General features: G+C 42.2%; 1 protein-coding gene across 1 annotated transcript in view; it reads left to right on the plus strand.

The window, feature by feature from the left end:
* NFX1 (nuclear transcription factor, X-box binding 1) overlaps nt 1-26,169 on the plus strand; it is a 108,251-nt gene extending 82,082 nt beyond the window's left edge. Inside the window, exons 19-24 of the mRNA XM_063451868.1 lie at nt 12,297-12,338; nt 15,162-15,257; nt 20,630-20,696; nt 22,067-22,212; nt 23,487-23,591; nt 25,057-26,169. Of these exons, the coding sequence (XP_063307938.1) occupies nt 12,297-12,338; nt 15,162-15,257; nt 20,630-20,696; nt 22,067-22,212; nt 23,487-23,591; nt 25,057-25,132 (532 nt within the window). The 3' untranslated portion in view covers nt 25,133-26,169. The remainder of the gene's footprint in view (nt 1-12,296; nt 12,339-15,161; nt 15,258-20,629; nt 20,697-22,066; nt 22,213-23,486; nt 23,592-25,056) is intronic.
* Nucleotides 26,170-26,500: the final 331 nt, after the last annotated feature.

The following is a 26,500-nucleotide window of genomic DNA, read 5'->3' on the forward strand; positions in this document are numbered from 1 at the left end:
ATCCAGGCCTGTCCCGCTACATTGTCTGTCCCTCCTCCTCCCGCACCAGGGACCCCAACTGTCTTTCAGGCAGAAATCAATCCCTCAACCCACTCCATCCTCTCAGGCAGTAAGTGATCCCACAACCCGCCCCATCCATTCTGACAGGAAGCAATGCCGCTGCCTGCTCCTGGCACTGTCTTTGCAATGAGGTCTAATCCTTGTGCCTCCATGTCCTACGACTCTGGCTACACTGCTCCTTGGTGACTGGGATCAGGTTAGTTATCGCACATAGCGAAAGTTAAATCCACCTTTCTCATTTATTGCACCAACACATATTATATAGTGTTTTTTAAATGAATGAAAAAAAGGAATTTTATTTGATGTGGCATTTAAAAACAATCTAATTTATTATTAAAAAAAATATATATATATATATATATATATATATATATATATATATCCACAGTTCTGGCAATATTTGTAGTCACCATTTAAAAGTTAAATCACTTTTGTTTGTTTATGCAACTCTAGTCACACCTCCCCTGGCTGGGACTCTGTCTGCACAGAAAAAAACGTTTTTAAATCAGATGTTGAGTTGCCTTAGAAATGTTTTATCTCATGCTCTTTAAATTGAACTTTCATCACACACATAAGGCTCCTGTGGGGTTTAGGAGGCTATTAACAGAGCAGGAGATAAGAATTTCTAGATTAAACGGATTGTGCAATACAGGAACCTAAAATTACTTGGTTATTTTCAGGAAGTGTTTAGGCTCTACAAGTCACATGCAGGTAATGTCACTAGGGCTGTATAAATTCCTTAATGGCAGAGTACTGAGCAGTGAGACTGCAAGGGTATGATTTAAACACCAAAACTGCTTAATTAAGCAAAAGTTGTTTTAGTGCTTATAGTAACCCTTAAAACGGCTTCTAGAGACTCTCCTCAAATGTATGCTTTTGTGTGCTCCACTCCAAAGAGGGTATCTCATGTAGAGGGGCTGGGTGCACCAGCCAAAGGGAATCTGGTCTGGGTTCCAAATGTAAATTAACCCCTTAAGGACACATGACATGTGTGACATGTCATGATTCCCTTTTATTCCAGAGGTTTGGTCCTTAAGGGGTTAAAGGGCAATGGGGGGAACACCCAAAGCATCATGTTAAGCCCCTTGCCTATACCTGACCCTATGAGTAATAGACAAATCTGCTTAGCCACAGTTTTCTAGCTCCCCCTAGATTGGAAGAGAACACGTTAATTATGGTTTTGTTACTGTCCGACACTATTCTGGATTCATAAATCTGCTTGATTTGTACACCCATCTTTTTCTGTCTCTCAGACATCCTCTCTGTGTATGTGGCCAGTCATGCTTTAAAAAATTGGACACCGAAGTGGATGGCAGTGAAGATGTAGAGGTTGTGGGGACATTAGTAGTCTGTATTTTTTCGAAAGAAACTGTTCTATCAGGACCCTTTAAGATTCGGCTCTAGCTTCTTATTGTGTTTGTGCTGATTATAAGTACCATATGAATAACACACACTGCAGGGCTAGGCAAATTTATATTTAATTTTGGAGCTTTTTTTTTGCAGTGCATATTATGGACACAAACTGGCTTGAGGTACCCCAAAGGCAATCCTCGAGCTGCTTAGCATAAGTAACAAGTAGGGTAATCGCTAGGCAATGCACAATTTTATAGTATATAGTAGCAGTAACGTTGGTGGAACATAAGAGTAGTAAAAGTAGAATAATTAACAAGCATGGCATGACATATCCCCTTACTGATAAGAGAGAGGTACTATGTGTAGATAGTCATGGTAAGGTAAGGGATACAGTAGAGTTTACCACCCCAGACAGCCCCAACACCCCATATGAATGGCAGCAGAATAGATTGCATTACCCTCTGGACCTGTCAAAGTAAATAAAGTGTGAGGTGCAACGCTAATAAGTAACACAAGTATGGCAAGCAAGAAGTCCAGTACGGCCCAGGTACTCCATACTGGGTAGGCGCAGGGGTCAGAGGACCATCTTGGTAGTCATCCTATCCCCCTTAAATTTAGTGTCCCAGAGTGCTTGGCTTCTCAGGCTGTCAGCCAGGGGAGAATCCTGCATATTTTTGTGCTGCAGTTGCATTCTACTCCTCTCTCTGACCCTGTGCATTTCCTTCTGCATGTTGCTGGGAGTAAAAAGCTTCGGGGTTTGCCAGCCGGCTAATTTTACCGCCTGCTCTGAGTTTTGTCCTGCCTAGGGCAGCACAAAACCAGGATACACCACTGTCTGTGACAACATCCAGCTTATGCAGAGGGGGTTAACCATTCTATGTGAAATGTTTTAAAGCTAAATGCTGCACATACAGACTTCTGGCACCATGACCACTTCAAAACAATTAAGTGGTCATGGTTCTTGGATTATTCTAAATGGTAGAGAATTGAGCCGTAAGACTTTAGAAGTGTTACCTATACACCAAAGCCACTTCACAGCTAAAGTTATTTGGGGGCTTAGTGTTCTTTTAAAGGATCACTCCAATATATCTATTTTTAGTGCTGGTGATTTTATTTTTTAGGTTTAGGGTTCACCTTTAAAAAATAACTAAAAATAAACTCTCCACTAATCCAGCAGCAGAATGTCTCCACACTGCAGTTTTACTCTCTGTTCCCGGGAGATCATCATTACTGATGATCTCTGTGCCAATTGAATTCTTTGCTTAGCAAAGATTGGGATTATGGTGTGTGTGCAGCAATTGTTTCACTTCAACAATAAAATTCTTCTCATATAGAAGCATTGCATCCTTTAAATCTAATTTAAAGTGAGTAGGAAACACTCCCAGCTATCTTACAGTAATGAAGGTGTCAATAATGGCATTTATAGTTGGAGAGTTACTTAAAGTCCTTGCAGTGTAATCTTTGTACATTATGGACTCCTTTTATTTATTTACTGCGCATTTACATTACATTTTGCAATATGCCACTATATGTATAAAAAAAATAGCTGGGGCTTACAGAATAAACTTCTTAAACAACAATTTTATTATTATTAGGGAACGCAAAAAATGAATTAAAATAGTCCATGTTTTCACTGCTGTTCTCTCCATTGACCTTGGAATATTGGAATGACTGCTGCTGCTGTTTCCCAGTAGATGTCTTCTTTCATTTGGGACTTGCTTTTGAATTTGGGTGTTTGAGAAATCATATCATTTAAAAAAACATCCTCTGGTGCAGGCAGGTAAACAAAGAGATTCTTAGTCCTTTTCCGAGAACGTGGCTTTCCCAAGGGGAGAGAGAGAAAATTACAAGGTTACAAAGGATGGGTATACATATATGTATGTGTATGTGTGTGTATATGTATATGTATATATATATATATATAATGTATATATATATATATATATGTATACGTATATAAAACATCCATGTCAATGAGCAGGTTCTGTTTTGAAATGCATATTGCAGTGTTCCTAAATTAGTGGTACTTGTACTACCACCATTAATTCAGGTCAGAGTGTCCATATCCGCTGCAAGAATGAATTTCAACATTATTATTTTATCTGTCCGTTACTATCATAACTTATAATTGCCCCACTATAATTGCCCCACTATATAATTGTAAATAACTGCAGAATATATTGGCACTATACTAATACTCATAATCATAGATGGAACATTAAAAATAGTAATTCAAATAGAATAATGCACATTAGACTTTTACCTTTGTCAGTCTGCTCCTACGCTTTCTACTTCTTTTTTTAACAACAGGGCAATTTGCAGCGTTTTTAGTCGTGCTTTCTATATGGACAGAGTTAGTTAAAACAGAAAATGAAACATTCTTCCCATCATCTATTTGTAAAGGTAATGATGGCTCCTCCATGGACTCTATTTGTGTCTTGAATTTCATTTAGGATAAAGCTAGTAACTAGTTTTGTTCTGCTCACTCCTAATACTTTTCAAAAATGACATTTACACTGGTAATGTTTGCTGCCACAGCACAACAGACAAACATTCTAAGCGTCATGGTAACGGAATTTGGAAATAATCAAACTCCAGTTATCATTTCAGGAACAGTATAATCTTTAACAAATCATTATACTTAATTTTGGGTCTTCTTGGGGGCAAAAGGGGGTTATAAGTTATTCTGTTTCCTTTAAAAAAAAAAAAACATATTATTCTTTATTAATGATTTACAATACAATATTTCATAGTGGTAAATCTCCTAAGAAGTTGTTAATAAAATACCTTCTCTCCAGCACTGAATTTACTGTCATCATGCATGAACCATGGGTGTTTCCGAACCCCTGCCCTCCTTCATGATTTGACTCTGCTTGGTAACACTTCCCATTGCAAGGCTGCATGTAAAATTAGTCATTCTTTGATTATATTCCACTAGCAAAGTAGTGTGTGTGTGTGATATCTCAGTCAAAGGACGTCTTGCAGTCACTGTCTTTTCAAAATAACTTCTAATAAAGGAATTTTTTTTTTATCTTCAAAAGACCGTGACTGCAAGACGTCCTTTGATTGAGATATATTATATATACAGTGTAGATAGGATTAGCCGTATTAGTCCAGTATACAAAATACCAGAGTATTGCAGTATGCAATGATAATCCAATAAAAAAACATTTGCAATACTCTGCAATACTCTGGATTAGCCGTATTAGTCCAGTATACAAAATACCAATCTACACTATATCTATATATATCTTATATCTCAATCAAAGGACGCCTTGCAGTCACGGTCTTTTGAAGATAAAAAAATATTCCTTTATTAGAAGTTAGTCCATAAAATCAAAGTTTCAGCCCTCGTTCCCTGAGGAAAGCCCCGAACGAGGACTGAAACGTTGATTTTATGGAATAACTTCTAATAAAGGAATATTTTTTTGTTTAGTATTTCAAATGCTTTATTGAATTTTGTAACAGCATATGGTCTCAGCATATGTGAGACTCGCAGGTCTCTGTAACCAAAAGTAACAATGTGGCCTCGCAGGGCCTGGTAACCAAAATCAGTGATTGGTACATGTAACGAAAATGAAGCAAGCGTTAACATTATCAACGTGGTATATATCTACTCAGGTCCCGTGTAATGCTTATGTGTTATCCTAATGCGGTGAGGTTTAGTTATCTTATCGTGAAATTGTATCAGGCCCTCATAATATTACAAGTATGCCCACAGTGTTGCTAGCCTCTTTTAGTTTATTTCTCATGCTTTCTATAGATATTCTTATTGCTTTAGTGGGACGGGTTATGTGTGCCCTAAGTCAGTTGTGTTTCATTGCTTTGTTAGTGATTCTCGTGATGAGAGGTTAGTATGTGCGTTGCTGTATTGCCCTTGGGAGTGCTTCTCGCCTCTTCGTTCCCTTATACCCCTGGTTACCCTTAGGTAAAATCTGTGCTCTAGTACTGATCCAGGTCTTCTCCTGATGTGAGTTTGAGTCTGTGTTTCCCTCCCTTCTCTCCTTTCCCCTCCCCCCTGTCTTAGACCCTGGACTTTTTTCTGTATTTGTGAGTGCGGCCCAGCGGCCCGAGTTCCTTGGTTCTGCTTCCCCTGTTGGCCTTTGGCCCCTGTTATTTCTGTTTGTTTCCACTAGGTGTGCTTGTGAGCTACCTGTTTAATCTTCTATTTTTTCCTTTACTCCTCTATTTCTGTTCATCATTTTAGTCTATAACGATAACGCTAACTTAAATACTATCTGACCTGTGAGGTATAACCTATGCCTCCTTTTTCTAGAGTGTGCTAATCCACTTTCTTTTTCTGTGGGCGGATCTGGGCGACTTTTCCCCTGTTCTCCCGTCTGTCACGGTCTATCTCGCGCTATGTGGAGTTTCCCCGGGTATCAGTTCATCGCCCCCCCCCTGTTGTTTCCCGATTTCCCCCCTCCCCTCCTGTGGGGTGTATGTTCTGGTCTTTTCGTCCGTCTGGTAGTAGCTGTTGTGTTGTCTGTCTGTTGGTGTATGTGCTTTTCTGTCTCCTTTGGGTGAGTTCCAGTCAGGGGGTCCCATCTTATCTCAGCGTCCGCCCTCCTCCCCCCCCCCCCCCGTGCCCCCAGGGCTGGGGAGGAGGAAGATCCCATAGGCCGGGAAGCCCCAGGTAGAGGCTGGGGAGTTGGGCGGTCCCCCCTTCCCTGCCGCCCCGTGGGCCCTCGTCTCTCCGTCCCGTCCACTCCCGCCAGCCACCTCGTCCAGTGATACCAGATTTGGTGGTATTTTTGGGCCCTGTCTGTCTCTGTCATGATGAGCTCCTCGATTTCTCGAATGTCTTCCACCCGTCCGATCCAGTCCCTCATAGTTGGGATTGTCGTCTTTTTCCAATGGTTGGGGATAAGGCTGCGTGCCGCGTTGATCAGGTGCGGAATCACGTTTTTTTTTATACCTCGTAGGCGGTAGTTCCGTGATATGTAGTAAGTATACCTCGGGTTTGAGGTCAATGTCCGCCTCCGTTATCTGGATGACGGCTCTGTGTACCTGTTCCCAGAAGGGTTGGATGTTCTGGCATTGCCACCATATGTGGAATTGAGTGCCAAGTTCCTTCCCACATCTCCAGCATTCGGGTTCACATTGACATCCCGCTATTGTGAGTCTTTCGGGGGTCCTATACCAATGGCTCAGCAATTTGTACCCTGACTCTTGATATTTCGTACTAATCGAAGATTTATGGGTGTTTTCAAATACGTTTTGCCATTTGTCTTCCGTCAGGGGGTGTCCTATGTCCTTTTCCCAGTATCTGGTATAGTATGGTAAGGCATTGTCTGTTCTGTCTGGGAGTATCATTTGGTATAGTTCCGAGATGCAGTGGGGCGGGAGGGTCTCTGGTCGCACATGGTTTCATAGACCGTCAGTGGCCTGGTTGCCGATCCTGGGTTAGGGATGGAGTTAATGAGACTCTTCAGTTGGGGGTATCGGTATTGGGTCAGGAATCCTTGAGGGTCCGGGGCTGGCAGGTCCGCTAGGGGTTTCAATCCGCTGTCCGTGTTTACATGTTGTATTCTACACTTTGTCGGAAGTCCCAGCGCTGTCAAAAACTGCGGTGACTCTGCCGGTGGGAAAAGCGGGTTCCCCGCTATGGGGTACAGTGGGGATATCTCCGGCGCTAGATTTTTCCTCTTGGCCAGCTTCATCCAAATGGCTAACGTGGCTACAATAGTTGGGTGTTCTCGCGGGATCACTCCCTCCGTCCCCTTCGTCACCCATGGTAGCGCCGTCAATGGGGTTGATGAGAAGCTCCCCTCTATTGCTATCCAGAGCTTTCCTGGTGGGGCCTGGGTCCACTCCACTATCCTCTGTAGATGTACCGCCCACCGGTATTTGGCCAGATCCGGCAGTCCCAGCCCACCCCCCCCTCAGCTTTGGACGTGTCAGGATCCCATGGTTCAGGCGCGCCTGCTTCCCTGCCCATACGTACTGGACAAATGCTCTGCGAGCCTTGTCTAGGAACTCTTGTGGGACGTCTACCGGTAATGTCTGTAGGAGGTATAAGAGCCTCGGAAGGGCGTTCATTTTCAGTACATTAATCCTCCCCAGCCATGTGATATGTGGAAGTGTCCATTGTTGGAGGTCCCTAAGGATCCTGTCCAGGAGCGGTATGAAGTTGAGCTTGAATATGTCGGATAGTTTTTCTGGAATGCGTACCCCCAGGTATCCGAGGGCATCTGTGCACCATTGGAAGGGGAATGCTGAGCGAATCCTCCTTTCCGTGCAGGAGTCACACCCTATGTTCAGGATTTCAGATTTGCTGTAATTTATGTTCAAATTTGAGTAACTGCGGTATATTCCAAATTCTTTCATGATCTCCTGAAGAGATGACTGCGGTTCCGTAATCGTGAATAGGAGGTCATCGGCATACGCCGATATTTTACTTTCCCCCCATGTCCCTTCTATGCCCCGTATTTTCGTGTTGGCTCGTATCGCATTTTAGAACGGTTCCAAGCTGAGGACGAACAACAGGGGCGATAGGGGGCATCCCTGGCACGTCCCATTCCGTATATCGAAAGGCTGGGACAGTACGCCGTTCACCAGGACCCGCGCCGCCGGGTTCCTGTACAAAGCCCTGATCCAAGCCATCATATGTGGTCCGAAGCCCACTTGCGTCAGCGTCTCCATGAGGAAGGACCAATCTACCCTGTCGAACGCCTTTTCCGCATCCGTCGATATTAGTAACGCCGGGGTAGTACGCCGTTGAGCTGCGTGCACCAGGTTAATCACTTTCACCGTGTTGTCTCGTGCCTCTCGGTTTCGCACAAATCCTACCTGGTCTGGGTGTATCAGGACCGGCAAATGTGGCTGGATGCGGAGCGCCAAAACCTTCGTGAAAAGTTTCAGATCGGCGTTCAACGGGGAGATCGGTCTATAGTTGGCGCAGTCCTTCCCGTTTTTCCCCTCCTTTGGCAGCACCACCACGTGTGCCATGAGTGTGTTTGGTTCCAGGTAGCCTCCTGTTCTGATCGAGTTGAGTGCCGCCGTGAGGTGTGGTGCCAGGATTTGTGCGTATGTCCTGTAGTACTTGGCAGTATATCCATCCGGGCCCGGACTCTTCCCTGCTTTGGCGATCTTAATTGCCCCAAGTATTTCCTCCGTGGTGATGGGCTCCTCTAGGGCATCTGTCTCTTCCGCAGTCAGTTTGGAGACAGTGTGGCGCGACACATATTCCCGCTGCCTCTCCCCTATGGTCTGGGGCTCCCCTTCCGCGTGTCCTCCTATTGGTGGTAGTTGATATAGCGCGGTGTAGTATCTCCTAAAGGCTTCTGCTATTGTCTTAGGGGTCCGGTGGGCTTCGTTGTCGTACTGAATGGTGTGTATCCAGCATTTTTGTCGTTTGGCTCTCAGTGCTCTAGCGAGCATTTTGCTGCACTTGTTTCCGTATTCGTAAAATGATTTCCTGGCCAACTTAAATTGGAATTGGATCTTAGTCATGAGTTTGGATTGTAGATCCGCTCTAGCTGCCGTCAAACGTTTGTATGTTTCGTGTCATCCATCGTTGTTTTATGTTCACTTTCCAGGTCTGCTACTTTTGTGATGAGTTCCAATATTTCTTGTGCGCGGAGCTTTTTTTGGTGTCCGCCGTGTTGGATCAGGAGGCCTCTGATCAGACATTTATGGGATTCCCACACCATAGTTGGGTTCGATCCTTGTGTGGAATTTGTCCGGAAGAACTCCGACAGGTTCTCAAGGATGTCGGCTTGTATTGCGGGTTGTTCGAGTAGCGTTTCGTTCAGTCTCCATATCCACTGCTTCTGGTTAGGTCTCGGGTGTTTGATGGTAATGAGCACCGGTGCGTGGTCCGACCACGTCATCGGTGGTATCCTAGCGGAGAGGAGGTTGTCCAGTGTTCTATGTTGCAGAAAGAGGTAATCTATCCGTGAGTAGGATTTATGCGCCGTCGAATAGTACGTGTAGTCTCTGGAGTCGTGGTTTAGTGTGCGCCAACAGTCCATGAGTTGGTGTTCATGGAGGAGGGTTTTAACGCCTCGTATAATGTGGCTTGGGAGTGTCGTTGTTCCGGACGATGTATCCATCTGTGGTACCAAGGGGACATTCAGGTCCCCCCCCCCAATACTAACGTGCCCTCTGCAAAGCGATCCAATAATTCCAGTGCCTTTTTCAGGAAGATCTTCTGTCCTTTGTTCGGCAGGTAAATATTTGCGAAGGTAAATTTCGTCTGGTGTATTGTTCCCCTGAGGAACAGGTATCTTCCCTGGCTTTCTTTCTGTTCCGTCTCCATCTGGAAGGGTGTCTCTGTTGAGAAGAGAATCGCCACGCCCTTGGTTTTGGATGAAGGGTTATTGGCAAAAAAATCCCTGTTGGTAGCGTCGGTCTGAGAATCTGGGTGCTTGATTGTCTACGAAGTGGGTCTCCTGAAAAAAGGCTACCGACACTTTCAGCGCCCTGAGTTCCCTGAGTGCCCTTGCTCTCTTTTGTGGGGAGTTGAGTCCCCTTGCGTTTATGGTGTAAACCACCATCCCCTCCTCAGTCCCTCCCCTCCTCTGAACCCTGGGAGTGCTGCACGGCATTTTCCTGCCGGCTGGCTTGTGTCCCGGTTGCGTCTCCAGGCGGGGGGGGGAAGTGAGGGAAGAAGTGGCAGAGTTAGGAGGGGAAGGGAAGGAGAGAAAAAAAAGGGGGGGACGCCAAGTGCAGTCGTGGGACGGTAGAGGCCTCTAGTCCGATTCCTCCTCTATGTCTACTTCGCCTCCCCCTGGGTCCCTTTGTGGTGCGTCTGTCGAATAATGTGTCGTCTCCCTACGACCCTTAAAGGGGCTATGTGCCTCTGAATTTCGGTGTGAGTCGGGGTTAAGGTGTGTCCCTCCTCTACACTTATGTCCAGGTATACGGCAGTACGCCCGTGGGGTAGTGTCTGTGTTGTCCGTAATGGTTGTCCGTCCCCCGTGCCCTGTCTTTCGGATTCGAGAAGTCAGAGTGTCCTGCTACTGGGTTATGGTCTGTGGGTAAAACTGTTCCCTTGTGGCGTATCTCTGCCTAAGTGTGCCATCCATGGATAGTGTGGTCATTTCGTCTCGGAGCAGTCCGTCCGGTACAGTCTGGTGTCCGTATTGCTCTCCCTGAGTATACAACTGTATCCCCTCCTCTCTTCCGTTCCTCCTTTCCTCTTCCTGTCCTCCCTCTCCCTTCTGTCCCCCCCTCATCCCCGTCTCCCTGTGTGTCTCCTCTTGGCGGAAGGCCCCTAGACTATGCTAACTAAGTCTGAAGTCCCCTTTTCACCTCAGTCTCACTGCTGGCGTACATTCTAAGGGTGTTCTGCTGAGTGTTAGTGTTAGAATGTTTTGTATTGCGTGAACTGGCTTCTGTGCTCTCTGGTAGGTCCCCTGGGTTGCATCTCCTTTGCATGTGTTTTTATTATTATAGTGTCGTTTGCGTGGCTTGGCAGCTTATCCTGAGATGTCTTGTCATCTGGTGCCTCCTGTCCCCTACCCCCCACGTCCTCTTGTGTGCGGTCTGGGGGTTTAGATATTGCGCTCCTATCCCGCTCCCTTCCTGTTCTTTCCACCTCTCAGAACCCTGCTGGGGGGGGGGGGGGGCTGTGTATCTTTGTCCCTCCCCTCCGTGAACCGCTCTAAAACACGTCTGGTCAGGTCAATTCCTTTCCCTCATAGTAACATCCATTTAAGTGTCCTACCACTAATAAGTGCCCTTTGTACCCTCTGTTTAGATTCATCTGTCCCCTCTTAAATTTTCAGGTATTTGACAGTTTTCTTTGTAAAAGTGAACAGCAGTAGTAACAACCTATGGACATTTCCAACCTCCTTCTCCCTCCCACTCCTCCGGTTCCGGTGTATGGTACTCCCTCCCGTCTCCCCCCTCCAGCCCCCCCCCCCCCGGGATCCGGGATAGGTGAGTTCTTCTGCAGAGGTACCCTGGCTGGATAAAGCTCGTGTGGATGTTCCTTCTTGCTGTTCTAGCTGTCTATCCACACGAGCTTTATCCAGCACCTTTCCAGTTTCAGAGATTTTGTCTAACAGGCTGACTCCCTCTTTTCTGTTTTCTATTATAGTTGCCAGTTTTGTTTCCTAGTATTTTGACAGAGTTTAAATGCAGCGCAGTACTAAGAAAATAGCTAAATTTCTTAATTTCTCACACTTTTTTCGATTTTATTCATATTAAATTGTTTTGTATTGAAGCATTTGATAAGAAATGAAAGCCCTGTTTCTCCTGTACAAAATGATATATAGCAGGTGTGGACACATTTAATATGTAAGGTGAATTGCGGTTAAACAGACCTATAGCGCAATATAAAGGTTATGTTTACATTTACTTTTGATCAGAATGTGTACAATGGCCTCTGTCCTTAAGAGGTTAAAGCTGCTTCATTATCCTGCCACTTTTTTATTTTATTTTTTGATTGTAAGAGTCTTGCTTTAAATCATTTACAAGTTGGTTATGGCCAGCAATTCAGTTCCACTCTAGTTGCCATTTTGTGGCTTCTTAAGTTATTATTGCTAAGTTGTATTGTAATTATCCTCACATAATATATTTTGTTGATAAAAGACTAAAGTATAGTCTAAGATTGGATAAAAAGAGCTGGCACTGCAAATCTAGTTACTGTGTTACATTTCCCTTAGCTTTCTGCATAAACCATGCATGTGTAGGCGATTGTATTTTTTTTTTTTTTGTTCCCCAAGCCAAATATACCAATTTTATTGTGATTGTCACAGTTTTCCATGATCGTTTCAAAATAGAGGATTTTGACTAAACTCATTGTGAAAGGTCAGAACAAGTAGGCGAATTAGACTAGTTATGGAAAAAATGTTTGACCTTGTTTTGAAAGAAAGTGCCCTTCTGCATCCATCTCCCTGCTGACATGTCTTTGTTTGGATTTGATTACACAGGCTTCAGTGTGATGAAGAGTGCCTTGCTCTGGATAGAAACAGGTAAGCAAAGCTGGCACCATCTGTGTTGTATGAGTAATGCATTCTGTGTGGACAAGAAAAAATCATGGGGGCTGCATTCACTGAGAATCAAACACATGCTTGTTCAATAAGTGTTTATGTTCTATGGGTCTGAATATACATTGTGCCTTAGGTAGACTATGATATTGTGCTTGTTCTATCCTGCCTTCTTTTATTTGAAAAAGGAAAACATGTCCATTGCACGTTGTAACCCCCCTGTTTGTTGCCATATAGGTTGACATTTGGCAACATATTTATTATATTTCCAAGTTTTATAGTTTTGTTTTGAGCATGTCCCTTTTGCACTGAGACTGCTTTTACCAGATCATTGCATTTTAAGACGGTTCCTTAGTTCCTTAGTCTCTTGACATGCAACACTTATAGCTTCACTATTCACAAAGAACCATATTTCTCTGCAAAATAATTAGTGGATCCAAAGACTTTGTTTAACTACAAGATCACACACAGGGATCTGAATTTATTGTATAGAGTGCAATAAAGGACAGCGCACGAACACTTAATGATGTGTATTTTTTACATCCTAATCTTATTCATCTAGGCAAAAACGGATGCCGTTTTGGGCAAACCTTTTAGCATTTACTCCAGATTAGCCACTAGTTTTGCCTTGATAAATACGGCCTACTTTTCTGAATGCTACAGTCAGGGCCGTCTTTAATGTTGTTTGGACTCTGGGCAAGCATTAGCTTGGGCCTCCTGGTCCCCTCCCGCCCACCGTCTAGCATGAAAACACGCCTTCCACTCAAAGACACACATAAAGAAAACACACAAAAACACACACAGATTGCAGACTTAGCCACGCTTATTTACTTCCTAGAGAAAATACACACACTGACACACATACAGATACTCACTGACAAACATGCAGACACACACTAACACACACAGATAAACAAACACACCCTGACATATGCAGATACACACAATAACACACATACATATACATACACGGACACACATGCAGTTACAGATTCACACGCTAACACATACAGACACAGACAGTGACACACATACATACACACATGCAGGTACACACTTAATGACAAACATTCAGATACACAGAATAACACTCCTTTAGATCCAAACATTTGTCACACGCAGATACAGAGGGGCACACACTGACAGACACAGATACACATATAGACAGACACACACACACACACACACACATACAGACGGATACACACACAGAAACACACAAATATGCATACAGATACACAGACCGATACACACACATGCATATACACATACAGATATACATACATACAGACAGATATATATACAGATACAGACACACATGCATGTACACATACAGACAGATACAGACACAGATAAAGACACATGCATATACACATACAGAAACACATACATGAAAAATATACCATATCAGTCCTGTTTTCTACCTTTTGGGTGCTGGAGGTTGACTTCCCTGGTGGCCAGTGGCTGTCTGAGGCTGTTGGGAGTTGGGCTCTCTCCCAGTCTGCACTCCCACATGGCACTCTGTGTTAGCCAGGAGGAAGTGACTGCACTTCATCCTAGTGCTGACATCATCACAGGGGACCCGGTCGCACTGTTAAAGTGCCGCAGCGCTGACCGGGCCCCTGCAGGCTCATTGCCATCTGGTGGCCCTAAGAGCATGGGCCACCCGATGGGACCCCTCATCGTGCGGCCTGCAGTGGTAGTACCACACGGCCCGCACGCCCCACCGCAGCCGTCGGGCTCAAGGGGCAGCTGCTTTGGGCCCCCTAGGAATGACTAGGCCCGGGGCAGCTGCCCCTTTTGCCCCGCGTTAAAGACGGTCCTGGCTACAGTTTACAAAAGTGATTATAATCAGATCTACTTGAACTACCAATAATGTCACAGAGACCTTACTGAGTTAAATATTAAGTATAGAAAGTCTGTAAGAATTCCTCAGTGCAGAATGTTTGGCCAGTTTCAGCTGAACTTCAACTGGCAATGGCCTGTAAGGTTGCAAGATTATCTTGCAAATAATGAAGTGTGAGTTGTGGCCATAGTTTTTGCAGATTAACCGTAGCCATTACACAGAGCTTAGCTAACAATAGCTTCTACCTGTAATTGCATATCATACTCCCCTACAAATATCTCCTGTTTTTAATATTGTTTGGTAACAATCTAATATATACACTATAAAAATACATTTGTATTTTAAAATCTCCCCACCCAAAAAAAAAATTAAACAAAGCTTTAAAATGTTTTTCCCTAATTCTCATATTTTTTTTTTTTTTTGTAGAGCTCCTGTATATAACTTGTGCTTCAAATTTTATTTAGCAGTATAACAAAAAACACTCCCTTGGAAGAGTTTGAATTTCATGTGCGCAAACATTACGCTTGTGTGTACTTTTGTTCTTCTTGTGGCTTATACTCCATGTTTATATGCAGTAGGATGTTCGTGTTGCAAAGCACAGTTCATGTAGCTGGTTGCTGAAGATTAGTATCACACAGAGCTTTGTGTCTATTGCACAAGGCTGTGTGATGTGAATCCAGTACCTCCATGGTTTATTATGTCAATGTGAAGTATGCCATAGTTTCATTAATAAGCATGCCCTGGCTCGTAAACAAAAAATGTGTGCAATCTCGTTATGTTTATTTTTTTATCACAGTATGTTTTAGCTGCTCAAGGGAATCACACAATGTCTGTAATATGCTGTTGTGATGCAGTATTTCGATATTGTTTAAAGAGAACATAAATTATGCACAGTGTTTAAAAGTAAGCATGATTTGGACCGGTCTGCTTTTTGGCTTTCAGCTAGTTTAATTATGTTTCAGACGTCTGGCTGAGGCTTTGAATATTTCTGAAAATTCAGACCCTTTTAATACGCGTTCTGGATCGAAGTACAGTGATAGCTTGAAAGAAGATGCAAGGTAAGTGACTAATGACCGATAAAACAAGCCTCTTGGTATAATACCATGCCCCTATCTTTATTCTAAAGTATAGGATTGTAGGTTATAGTAGCCCTGTTATGACTACCATTGCTACGAAGAGGTAACATAAATGCATTTCAAGAAGTTAGATATTTACTAAAATGAAAAATAATTCACAGAAATATACTTTGTTGTTTGTTTTTTTTGTTTTTTTTTCTTCTAATTGTTTCGTTTTTATGTGATTCTGCATTCCCAAATTTGCAAATCACTGCAAATTGTTCATTCACACATGCAGAAACAAGCATACTTTGTGGCCCATATATATTGTAAAAGATCATTTTATTTTTATTTACTGGTAAAATCGCTAGTATAATTTGGAAAATAGCACTGTGTGCGGAAGTAAACACAAAAAAAGTCAGATGTGGCAGATCCTCTTAATGTTTCCCTTAATTATACTACACAATTACTCCTATATACACACATGGGCGAAGACCAGTGTTCAGCAAGTTGGTGCACATATTTATTTAAATGATTGGATGTTTAAATATCACGATAGGGCTCTGTTAACCCCTTAAGGACCAAACTTCTGGAATAAAATGGAATCATGACATGTCACACATGTCATGTGTCCTTAAGGGGTTAAATACCTTGCACTTTATACACCTGTTCCATTAATGATAATATGGAATTAAGGAGAAACATTTTTGTTATTCTCCGTAAGTCATAAAACTGCTGTTTTGCAAAAAGCTTACAAACTTTGTGAAATGTTATAATTAGGCTTTGCAATTCCCTCGAATTCTCAACAATTCATAGTTTAGAGTAAGAGTCTGCATGCTCGTATTTACTTAGAGTCTTTGCTACCTTGGAAACAGCACTTCGCTGTGTGTTGGACTTTCCATGGGCAGAGTTCTTCCAATGTATATTTTAATGTATTTTTGGATTTGAAAATCTTTTAATAGTGAAAATTGCTGCTTCATTTTAGAATAAAGCCCAAATCATTGACTCTCCCTTACACACTTAATGTGCTGAACAAGCTTTCAGAATATTTCTAGGGATCATAGTCCTGTTGCATGACCGAATTTTGGCCAAGCTTTAGCTGTTGGCCAGATGGCCTCACATTTTACACTAGAATACTTTGGTATAAAGAAGACTTCATAGTCCAACTTTTATGGTGCAACTTTGCAAACCCAAGTCTTGCTGCCATGTTCTTTATAGAGTGAAGAGGCTTTCTCCTGGCCATCATTCCAAACAAACCATACTTGTTATTTCTTTTTCTAATTATTCTGTCATGAAGTTTGACATTTAACATGCTAACTGAGGCCTTTAGAGTCTGAGATGTAACTTTTCGTATTTTGCAATTTCTCTAAACATTGCACAGTCTGACCATGGGGTGAATTTGCTGGGACATCCACTCATGTGAAGATTGGCAACTGTCTTTAATGTTTTCCATTTTTGAATAATCTCTCTCCTTGTAGAATTATGGACGTTAAATAGGTTGAAATTATAACCATTTCTAGTTTGATGGGCAGCAACAACGACTTCTCTAAGATCATTGCGTTCACACACACCTGAATGCTCTGGACCAGCAAATTGCTAAAACTTTGGGTTTTTTTTGGAGGTGATCACACTTGCTGATGATCAATTAATCAAGGGTATTTGATTAGCAGCACTTGTTTGCTACTTAGCCTCTTAATTCCTATGGCAACAGTAAGGATGTACTGAGTTTTTCACGCATGGCTTCTCCATCTTGGCTTCATTTTTATTAAATCATGACGTGTACTTTGGTTTCCGTGTGTGTATGTGTTTGTGTATGTATGTGTGTGTGTGTGTATATATAAATATAATTATATACACACCCACACTGTATAAAGTATACAGTGGTATAAGATAAGACTCTATACCCTTAGTGCAGGGCTTGACAAATTTGATTGGAATCTAGGAGCCAGCAAATAAAGTTAGGTTAAGTTGAGTTTTTCAATGTAAAATATGCAATATATAAAAGGATGCTATAGTCTCCAGAACCACTGCAGCTTAATGTATAGTATACAGCTTAAAGGACCACTATAGGCACCCAGACCACTTCAGCTTAATGAAGTGGTATGGGTGCCAGGTCCAGCTAGGTTTAACCCTTTCTTCTATAAACATAGCAGTTTCAGAGAAACTGCTTTGTTTATAATAGGGTTAATCCAGCCTCTAGTGGCTGTCTCATTGACAGCCGCTAGAGGCGCTTCTCACTGTGATTTTCACAGTGAGAAGACGCCAGCGTCCAAAGGAAAGCATTGAGTATGCTTTCCTATGGACTGGCTGAATGCGCGCACGGCTCCTGCCACGCATGCGCATTCAGCCTAAGACGTCGCTATGGAGGAGAGGAGGAGGAGAGTTCCCTACCCGGCGCTGGAGAAAGATGTAAGTTTAACCCCCTTCCTCCCCCTAGAGCCTGGCGGGAGGGGGACACTGAGGGTGGGGGCACCCGCAGGGCACTAGTGCCAGGAAAACAAGTATGTTTTCCTGGCACTATAGTGGTCCTTTAATGTAGTTGTTCATGTGTTTAAAACCTGTCCCTGCGCACTTTTTATTTTAAACCCTGCCTTTTCCGAGAAAAGGCAGTATTTACAGTGTTCCTTAGTAACACTTCTAGTGACAGTCACTCAGACAGCCTCTAGAGTGCATCCTGGGTCAGTGCTGTACAGTGCGCAGTGTGGAGGCGCTGAACGTTCCCCATTGAAATATGCATTGATTAAATTCATCTCTATGAGGAGATGCTGATTGGCGCAGCGTGGCGTTCAGCCATGGAGGCAGGGCCATCTGCGGCGAGACCAGCACAGCGTTGTCCTTTGGGATTGTAGGGGTACCGGTCACCTAAACACAGACACACACACAAACGCTCACTTTCACTCTGACACTCACTCATTGACACACACACATTAATGTGACCACCTAGCCTCCCTACCTTTTTGGAGAGCTTGAGTGGTTCGGCTTTCCCTGTGGTCCATTGGGGCTTCAGTCCTCTCCCTACTCTGGTCCATAGAACGCTGTTTAGTGATGCCGGGTCCGGAATTACGTTATATTACGGCTCCCGGCATCACTAGAGGGAGCAAAGCAAGTTTGTTACATCTCCATCTCGCGCCTGCCCGTTTGGCTCAATCTTCCAGGAGCCTCTCGCCCGTGTGCATGCCCACCCACCCTCTCCCTCAGCTGGGCAGCATGCTGCCCGCCAGCACGACAATGCTCTCCCTCAGCAGACCGACAGACTACATGCTTATGTTCTTCCTGAGCAGACCTACCAACCGCACGTAAGCCCATGCTCTTAATGAGCCGGCCAGCTGTCTGCACACATAAGCAGTCGACCACCTCGGGGGCTAAATGGCCCAGCAAATCCCAGACGCCAGGGCAAAAATCCTAGTAGCCATGGCGACTTGGCGCCTGGGATTTGTCGAGCCCTGCGTGGAGCGCTGAATAAAACATATGGTTGCTTACCTTTAACAGTCTTGATACATATAGGGATATACCCCAGATACACACAAACTAAAGAGACCATAGTGCATAGAAACATTGGCTCTTATCTGCAGTCACATTCTTGTAGCCCATCTAGTCTGCCCAAGTTTCTTAATACTTTCATTATCTCTTATATCCCTCACCATGTTAACCTCTACCACTTCAGCTGGTAGGCCTTTCCATGCATTCACTACCCTCTCTGTAAAGTATTACTTCCTGAAATTATTTTTAAACCTTTGCCCCTCTAATTTAAAGGACCACTCCAGGCACCCAGACCACTTCAGCTTAATGCAGTGGTCTGGGTGCCAGGTCCAGCTAGGGTTAACCCAGGTTTTTATAAACATAGCAGTTTCAGAGAAACTGCTATGTTTATAAATGGGTTAATCCAGCCCTCAAAGCCTCTAGTGGCTGTCTCATTGACAGCCGCTAGAGGCGCTTGCGTGATTCTCACTGTGAAAATCAGTGAGAGCACGCAAGCGTCCATAGGAAAGCATTGATAATGCTTTCCTATGAGACCGGCTGAATGCGCGTGCAGCTCTTGCCGCGCGTGCGCATTCAGACGAATGGGAGGAGAGGAGGAGGATCGGAGGAGAAGAGCTCCCCGCCCGGCGCTGGAGAAAGATAAGTTTTAACCCCTTTCCTCTCCCCAGAGCCCGGCGGGAGGGGGTCCCTGAGGGTGGGGGCACCTAAATCCCCCAATTCCCCACTAACTTCCACCCTCCCCAGCTAGCTAAATATATAATTTTAAAATACTTAAATTAATTAATAAAATAAATTTAACACCTGAGGGTTAAAAAAAATAAAAATTAACCCTCAGGGGTTAAAAATAAATCAGATCATAGTAAAATGCAATCCCTGCTAATTGATCACTGTAGTCAGTGATCAATTGGCAGGGAAGGGGTTAATTTTTTATTAAAATGGTAAAGGGGGGTGGGATTTTAAATAAACTTTATTTATTTTTTTACACAGGGGGCAGGATCAGCACTGATCCGTCTCCCTGCACTTCACACTGAACCCGGAAGTGCAGGGAGGCGGAAGGTGAGTATACACCGCACATGTGCTCGCTCTGACATGCTGTCAGAGCGTGCACATGTGCTGGGACAGCCCGATCCGGTGCTCCCGGTCTGCCTCTAATACAGAGGCAGACCGGAGCACCATTAACCCCGCGATTGCGGCAATCTGGGGTTAATTTTACCGCGTGACGGACGAGGTCCGTCACTCGTCGTTAAGGGTTTCCCCTCACTGACGGACCTCGTCCGTCACTCGTCATTAAGGGGTTAATAGTGCTTGAACTATTTTTTATTAAAACAAATAAAAATGCATAAAAAAGGCTAAAACATAAAAGTAAGTAAAAATAAATAGCACATTAGTCTGTAACAAGTCCTTAACTGGCCAAAACACGTTTCACTTTGCCTTAAGCTTCCTCAGTCGGCTGTGTTTCATATCTCATTGTAGAGCGCTATGGAATTTGCTGGCGCTATATAAATAATAATAGGTCTGACTTTTTTTCTATGTATTTTTATTAAGTATGCCGTTACCATCTGTACTATATTCTGTGTTGTTTTTTTTTTTTTTTTTTTTTAGAGGTATATCTCTATACGTATCAAGCCTGTTAATTGTAAGCAACCCTACGTTTTCTTCAGCGCTTTACTAAGGGCATAGAGTCTTGTCTTATACCACTGTATATTTTGTTTTAACATGGTGTGTGGGAAGGAGGGCTTTCCCACACGAGTGTCTGAGCTGCTGTTTTTATATTTTACACTTTAGCGCTTTTGATCTTTACACACACCCTCCATTTTGATTGTGTTTTATTATTAAATGGGTTTATATGTTAATACAATGTTTTAATTAATTTTTTATTTTATTGTTTATTATAGGAAAGATTTAAAGTTTGTTTCAGAAATAGAGCGAGAGATTAAGGCACTTGTGGATGCTGTAAACAAGGTGAGCCACAAATCTCCATCCACATGCGTTCTTTATGTCATTCTCCAAATGCTAGAAATAATGCAATGGAATCATGTAACATTTCAGTGGAAAAAAAAAAAGTGTTGGGACACAAGGAAAGGTGCAAAAACCAATAGTGTACTATTTTGAGAAGACTTAAATGACCAGGACAAATCAGAGACACAATATTTTTATTGAATATAGCAGTGGTAGGCAACCTTTGGCACTCCAGATGTTGTTGGCTACATCTTCCAGATGCTTTGCCAGCATTGTAAATTGAAGAGCTTTATGGGAGATGCAATCCACAACATCCGAAGTGCCAAAGGTTCCTGCCCCTGAATATAGAGTAGGGTGATGGAAGGGGTAGTGGAAAAGAAGAGTTGGACACGACTTTAAGTTGATTCCTACAAAAATGTAATCTGACTTTACAAAGTCATTTAGTAGCAGTTTCACTTAAATTTTCTTTTATCCCATCTGTATATACCTATTACTATAGTTTTAAGGCAAGATACCAAACACATTTGTAAACACATCTGTGCACCATCTTTACGTTCTCCAGTTAAACACAGAAATTTTTTCTAGATCTGGTATCTTTAAAGGAACACTATAGTGTCAGGAATACAAACGTTTATTTCTGGCACTATAACTCTGCTGTTTAGGTGCCATCTGTCCCCCACCTTTTTTCCCAAACTTTATGATCTCAGCCAATCCAAAGCTTTCCCACAGGAAAGCATTGGAAGTTACTGCGCATTCATGGTAAAATATTGCGCTGTGCCACCCCAATCGGCAACTCCTCATAGAGATGCATTGAATCAATGCATCTCTATGAGGAACGTTCAGTGCCTCCAAACAGATGGGGAGGCTGAGCGTCTTGCTGCATATTGTGCAACACTGACCGAGGAAGCCCCTCTAGTGTCCGTCTGAGTGACTGCTGCTAGAGGTGTTCCTTGGCAGTAATGTTAACGCTGCCTTTTCTCTGAAAAAGTGTTTACATTAAAATGCCTGCAGGAACAGCCAGTAGATACCATTACAACATTAAACTGTAGTTGTTATGGTGACTAAAGTGTCCCTTTAAATGCTATTTTTTTTTTCTCCCCTTGCTTATCGGCTTCCCCTCTCCTTTCTTCATGCACGTGTAAACACTCTGGATTTACCTGTTTATCATGCTGCATTTCTGCTCTCTCAACTCCTTTCACAGCTCTATATGAGTAGGAATTCGAACTCACATGCTTTGTGTCATCGTACATAATATTTCAATATATTTTTATTTATTTTTTGTGTGTGTGTTGTTTTTTTTGTTTTTTTTAATTATTATTATAAATGTCTTAACAAAAATAATTTACATATCATAATTTTCATGCTCAATTTAGGGAAAGCAAACAAAGAAGAGCCACTGTTTCCCACCTATGAACAGAGACCACCGTAAAATTATTCACGATCTGGCCGAGGTTTACTGTGTGGAGAGTGTTAGTTATGACAACGAACCTAAACGCAATGTTGTAGTCACTGCTGTTAAGTAAGTTTACATTTAGCCAATATCTTTAATGTAGGCAGTCTAGACACCAAGGCCACTACATACAGATGAAGTGGTTATAGTGCCATTAAGCTGCATGCTCCTTCCCCCATTTTTGATCAGTTTAACAAATCTACTGGGTACTTGTTGCTAAGCTCCTTGCTCATCTATTCCTAATGTGGATGTTCCATTTAATTTTATCCATATTTTAAAACTATCCATTGGCAAAACTGCATCAGCTGGCCTCAGCCAGTTAATGTCTTTAAGATATGGACAACATTGATGTTGCTAACATGGAATTGCAATTTCTGTGCTAGCAGTAGATGGGTGTGGGCAATCCAGTTTTGATCAAAACCACTCACATTTTGACAAAGAATGGAGACACTGTGTCCTCCGCCTAATGGCATTGTAGACACTTACACATTTTAGCATGTTATGTTAAAAGCAGTTTAAGCAGCACAACCATATTATGCATAAAACTGTAACACTCGGCTAGAAGACTGATTTTCTAATCATTGCTTTAAAGGAACACTTCACTGCACATGTTGGGAGGGGAATAGAATCATTGTTTAGTATATACACCCCCAATTAATACACAATTACATGCATGTATTCATTGGGGTTATATTGTAAAACACTTTACAAAAGCTGCAGTTCTTGTGAATTTCAACTTTTGCAAGCCCTTTCCTGATAGCCTGGAATAGACTTTGTCTCTTCACAGTGAAATATTCTATCCGAGACTGATCATTGAGAAGCCTCTGAAGGTCTCCCTTCATGCACACGCACAAGCAGCATGCTGATTTGAGGTCTGGGTGCTGGTCTCGGGTATGTAGAGATGAGGCAGGCACTCTGAAGTAGAGCACACCTGCCACTTCCGTTGGCTATGGGGAGCTAATGGAAGCAGGAAGAAATCTGAACTTTTATAAACTGTTTTTGTTATGTGATACTCCTCAAGCTGAAGTGCTTTATGGGTGTGCAGTGGTCATTTAATTGTATGGGCGTGACCATCAAAATCTGTTTAATTTCTTTCTGTTTAACTTGATTGGTCATGTCAGGCAGCATGAGGGCCATCATATTACAGGGTAGATATTTATTAAACATACGTATTCATTATCTTAGAGTAATACATGAATTATATTGATATATATAGAGATATATAGATATAAAGATACGAGTGAGCCAGTCATTTCCCACTAAACATTTTACTCCCACGTTACAAAAGTAACCTAATCTCTTAAGCATCCTCTTTCAGTTAAGAGCATCTCGTTCTTTTTCAGAGGAAAGTCTATGTGCCCAGCGGTTACTCTTATGACTGTGATTGAAAGGGAGATCCAAGCAAGGCCACCTCCACCAATTGCTCATTACAGACATCAGCCAGAACGGTAAGATTGTGTGTGTGTGTATATATATATATATATATATATATATATATATATATATATATTTATTTCAGCAGAAAAAAACAAGGCTAATTCGTAGTGTCACTGGTGATAAATGTGAAAATAATCTCCTATCTACTGAAAAGATATATATTATGGCCATGGGTTACAGTCTCTTTATTTTCTAGCTGGATGATTGTAGTCAGTACTAAGGCATTTTGCCCATTCAGTAAACTCCCCCCGGCTAGTGTGCGCTCCACTGGTTGCTAGGATACAACCTGGAACGCAAACACCTCCCCCTTCTTGGCACACACAAGGACACCACACTACACTACTTGATGAGCAGTCTGTCTAGCTGCTATAGGGGCAATCATATGGCAGGGTGAGTACACAATTTAGGTGTAATGGGTATGTGGTTGGGGCTATATATTCTCATTTTTGCACGTTGTTTATTTTTTGTCTGTCCTGATGAAAGCTCCATGTGGGAACTGAAACGTTGACATCATTTTATGGATTAAATAAAAGATGTATTTTTTTCAACTTTTCAAGTCCCTGGAGTGTGTTTTTTTTTCTGTTTATTCTACATAATTTGCCAGACCAGCACTGGGCATTACTGAAGGTGATCGAGGAGTACAAGCCTTTTATAACCTGTAAGAATTGGATTGAGAGAGGAAAAAAAAAAAATACACACCCCAATGGCCGTGCAAATGTATTAATAAAACCTACAAAACAAAGGCTGTTTTATTTATTTAGACTGTGACAGAAGATATGTGTTGGCTACCTATATTAAACATTGGTTTAAATAAAATTAAATGCAAAATCCATTTTGTGTTGAGGTCAACATTTGATTTATCCTATTTTACAGTGTGACTTTTAGTACATGCACGTTTTTAATTTAAAAGTAAATACATTTCAACTACACATTGTGGTAGCAGCATTAGTAGCAAATGTATGCATCGGCAGGAAAATAGATCTCTGTAGACCTCTATGCCAAAAGACCTCCATACATCTATATGCCAAAATAATTTACTGACAAGGGTGCGCAGCAGATGCGCCCTCAGACAGGCATTTCTCCTGCAGTCTGGCATGCACTTTGGTTAATCCCTAGCCAGTTCTTCTAGTGCTGGCTACAGGACAGTAGGAACAGAGTGACTATACTCTGCTCAGACACTGTTGCACTGACCATAAAGCCAGGATCAGTCCTTTCACAGTTTAGGCAGGAAAAAAGGGTGCACCGATAGTGGTTCTTAAAATGGTGTAACACTGATTTGCATAATGTAGACATGGTGGTGCTGCATGAAAGTAGTAATACTATGTCAAAACTTTCCATAGTGTGTGTCATTTGTGATACATTGTATATTCTATATTTCATTTAGTCATGACATGATTACTTTAAATTGGTTGTCATGTTCTTCAACCATGCCTACTACATTGCTTTGAACCTGTTTGTGTTATTTCTTCCTTTCAGAAATGGTGGAAGCAGTGGTGGACAGGCAGCAATGCGTGATGAGCCAGTAATAGATTACTTTGATGTCCAAGACTAGTCTGAGAAATGCACTAAATCAAATTGGAATATAGTGGGGTAACATCCTCTGTGGCTTTGAAACTCTGTGAAACATTCACATCATGCTTTAGGTAGCTGCTACAGCGTATGAAAGCATTCCTCCACGACGTGGCCAGGAGGCCGTCTGGGACCAGGAACCTAAGCCTTGACTATCAGAAGTGCAGAGTATATTGCTCATGTCTTTTCAGTATCTGCCATTCACACAGTAAAATTACATATTTGTTTGCATTGCAATACTTTACAATCTTAGTGCCTAACTTCTCACATGATTTTCAACAAAAGAACCCTAATTAGTTATATTACTTTCATAAATCTGAAGAAACACAAAAAATAGAAGGGTTTAAACATTTTGGGGTAAAGTGCTACATCTAAGTTGACTCTCAAAAGTGAGCCTGGTTTCAACAGAATTGTTCTATAAACATTGATCCTTTGTGCTCATTCTTAAAAACAAGACTTGGTTCTCATCACAAAGCATCTCTTTTATGTTCATTTTGAAGAGGTGCATAACTTAATATGTTGTGCTGTTTTCTAAATAGAAGTATATTTATCAAAATAAATCTGCCCTGTTACACTTTATAATGTCATTTATAGTGCTTTTCGAACATCAAAACCATAAGGATTTTCCATCTGATTAAGTTACCAGAAAATACATACAAACCATTTTAACAAAAAAGGCTATTCAGAATTCCAACGTGAATTTATTTTTCTTTTTTGTGGATTTGCTGTCAATCATTTAATGTCTCTGTAGTGAAGGACTGTGAATTCACTTTTTCTTAATCTAAACATCTTGATAACACTACAGGGTGAAGTTGGACAATGATTAGGACATAGTATTTCATTTGTATTTTACAGAGTAACTTAAAGGGACACTATAGTCACCTGAACAACTTTAGATTAATGAAGCAGTTTTGGTGTATAGAACATGCCCCTGCAGCCTCACTGCTCAGTCCTCTGCCATTTAGGAGTTAAATCCCTTTGTTTATGAACCCTAGTCACACCTCCCTGCATGTGACTTGCACAGCCTTCCATAAACACTTCCTGTAAAGAGAGCCCTATTTAGGTCTTCTTTATTGCAAGTTCTGTTTAATTAAGATTTTCTTATCCCCTGCTATGTTAATAGCTTGCTAGACCCTGCAAGAGCCTCCTGTATGTGATTAAAGTTCAATTTAGAGATTGAGATACAATTATTTAAGGTAAATTACATCTGTTTGAAAGTGAAACCTTTTTTTTTCATGCAGGCTCTGTCAATCATAGCCAGGGGAGGTGTGGCAAGGGCTGCATAAACAGAAACAAAGTGGTTTAACTCCTAAATGACAGTGAATTGAGCAGTGAAATTGCAGGGGAATGA

This window comes from Pelobates fuscus, chromosome 4, assembly GCF_036172605.1.
Source record: "Pelobates fuscus isolate aPelFus1 chromosome 4, aPelFus1.pri, whole genome shotgun sequence".
Classification (NCBI taxonomy): Eukaryota; Metazoa; Chordata; class Amphibia; order Anura; family Pelobatidae; genus Pelobates; species Pelobates fuscus.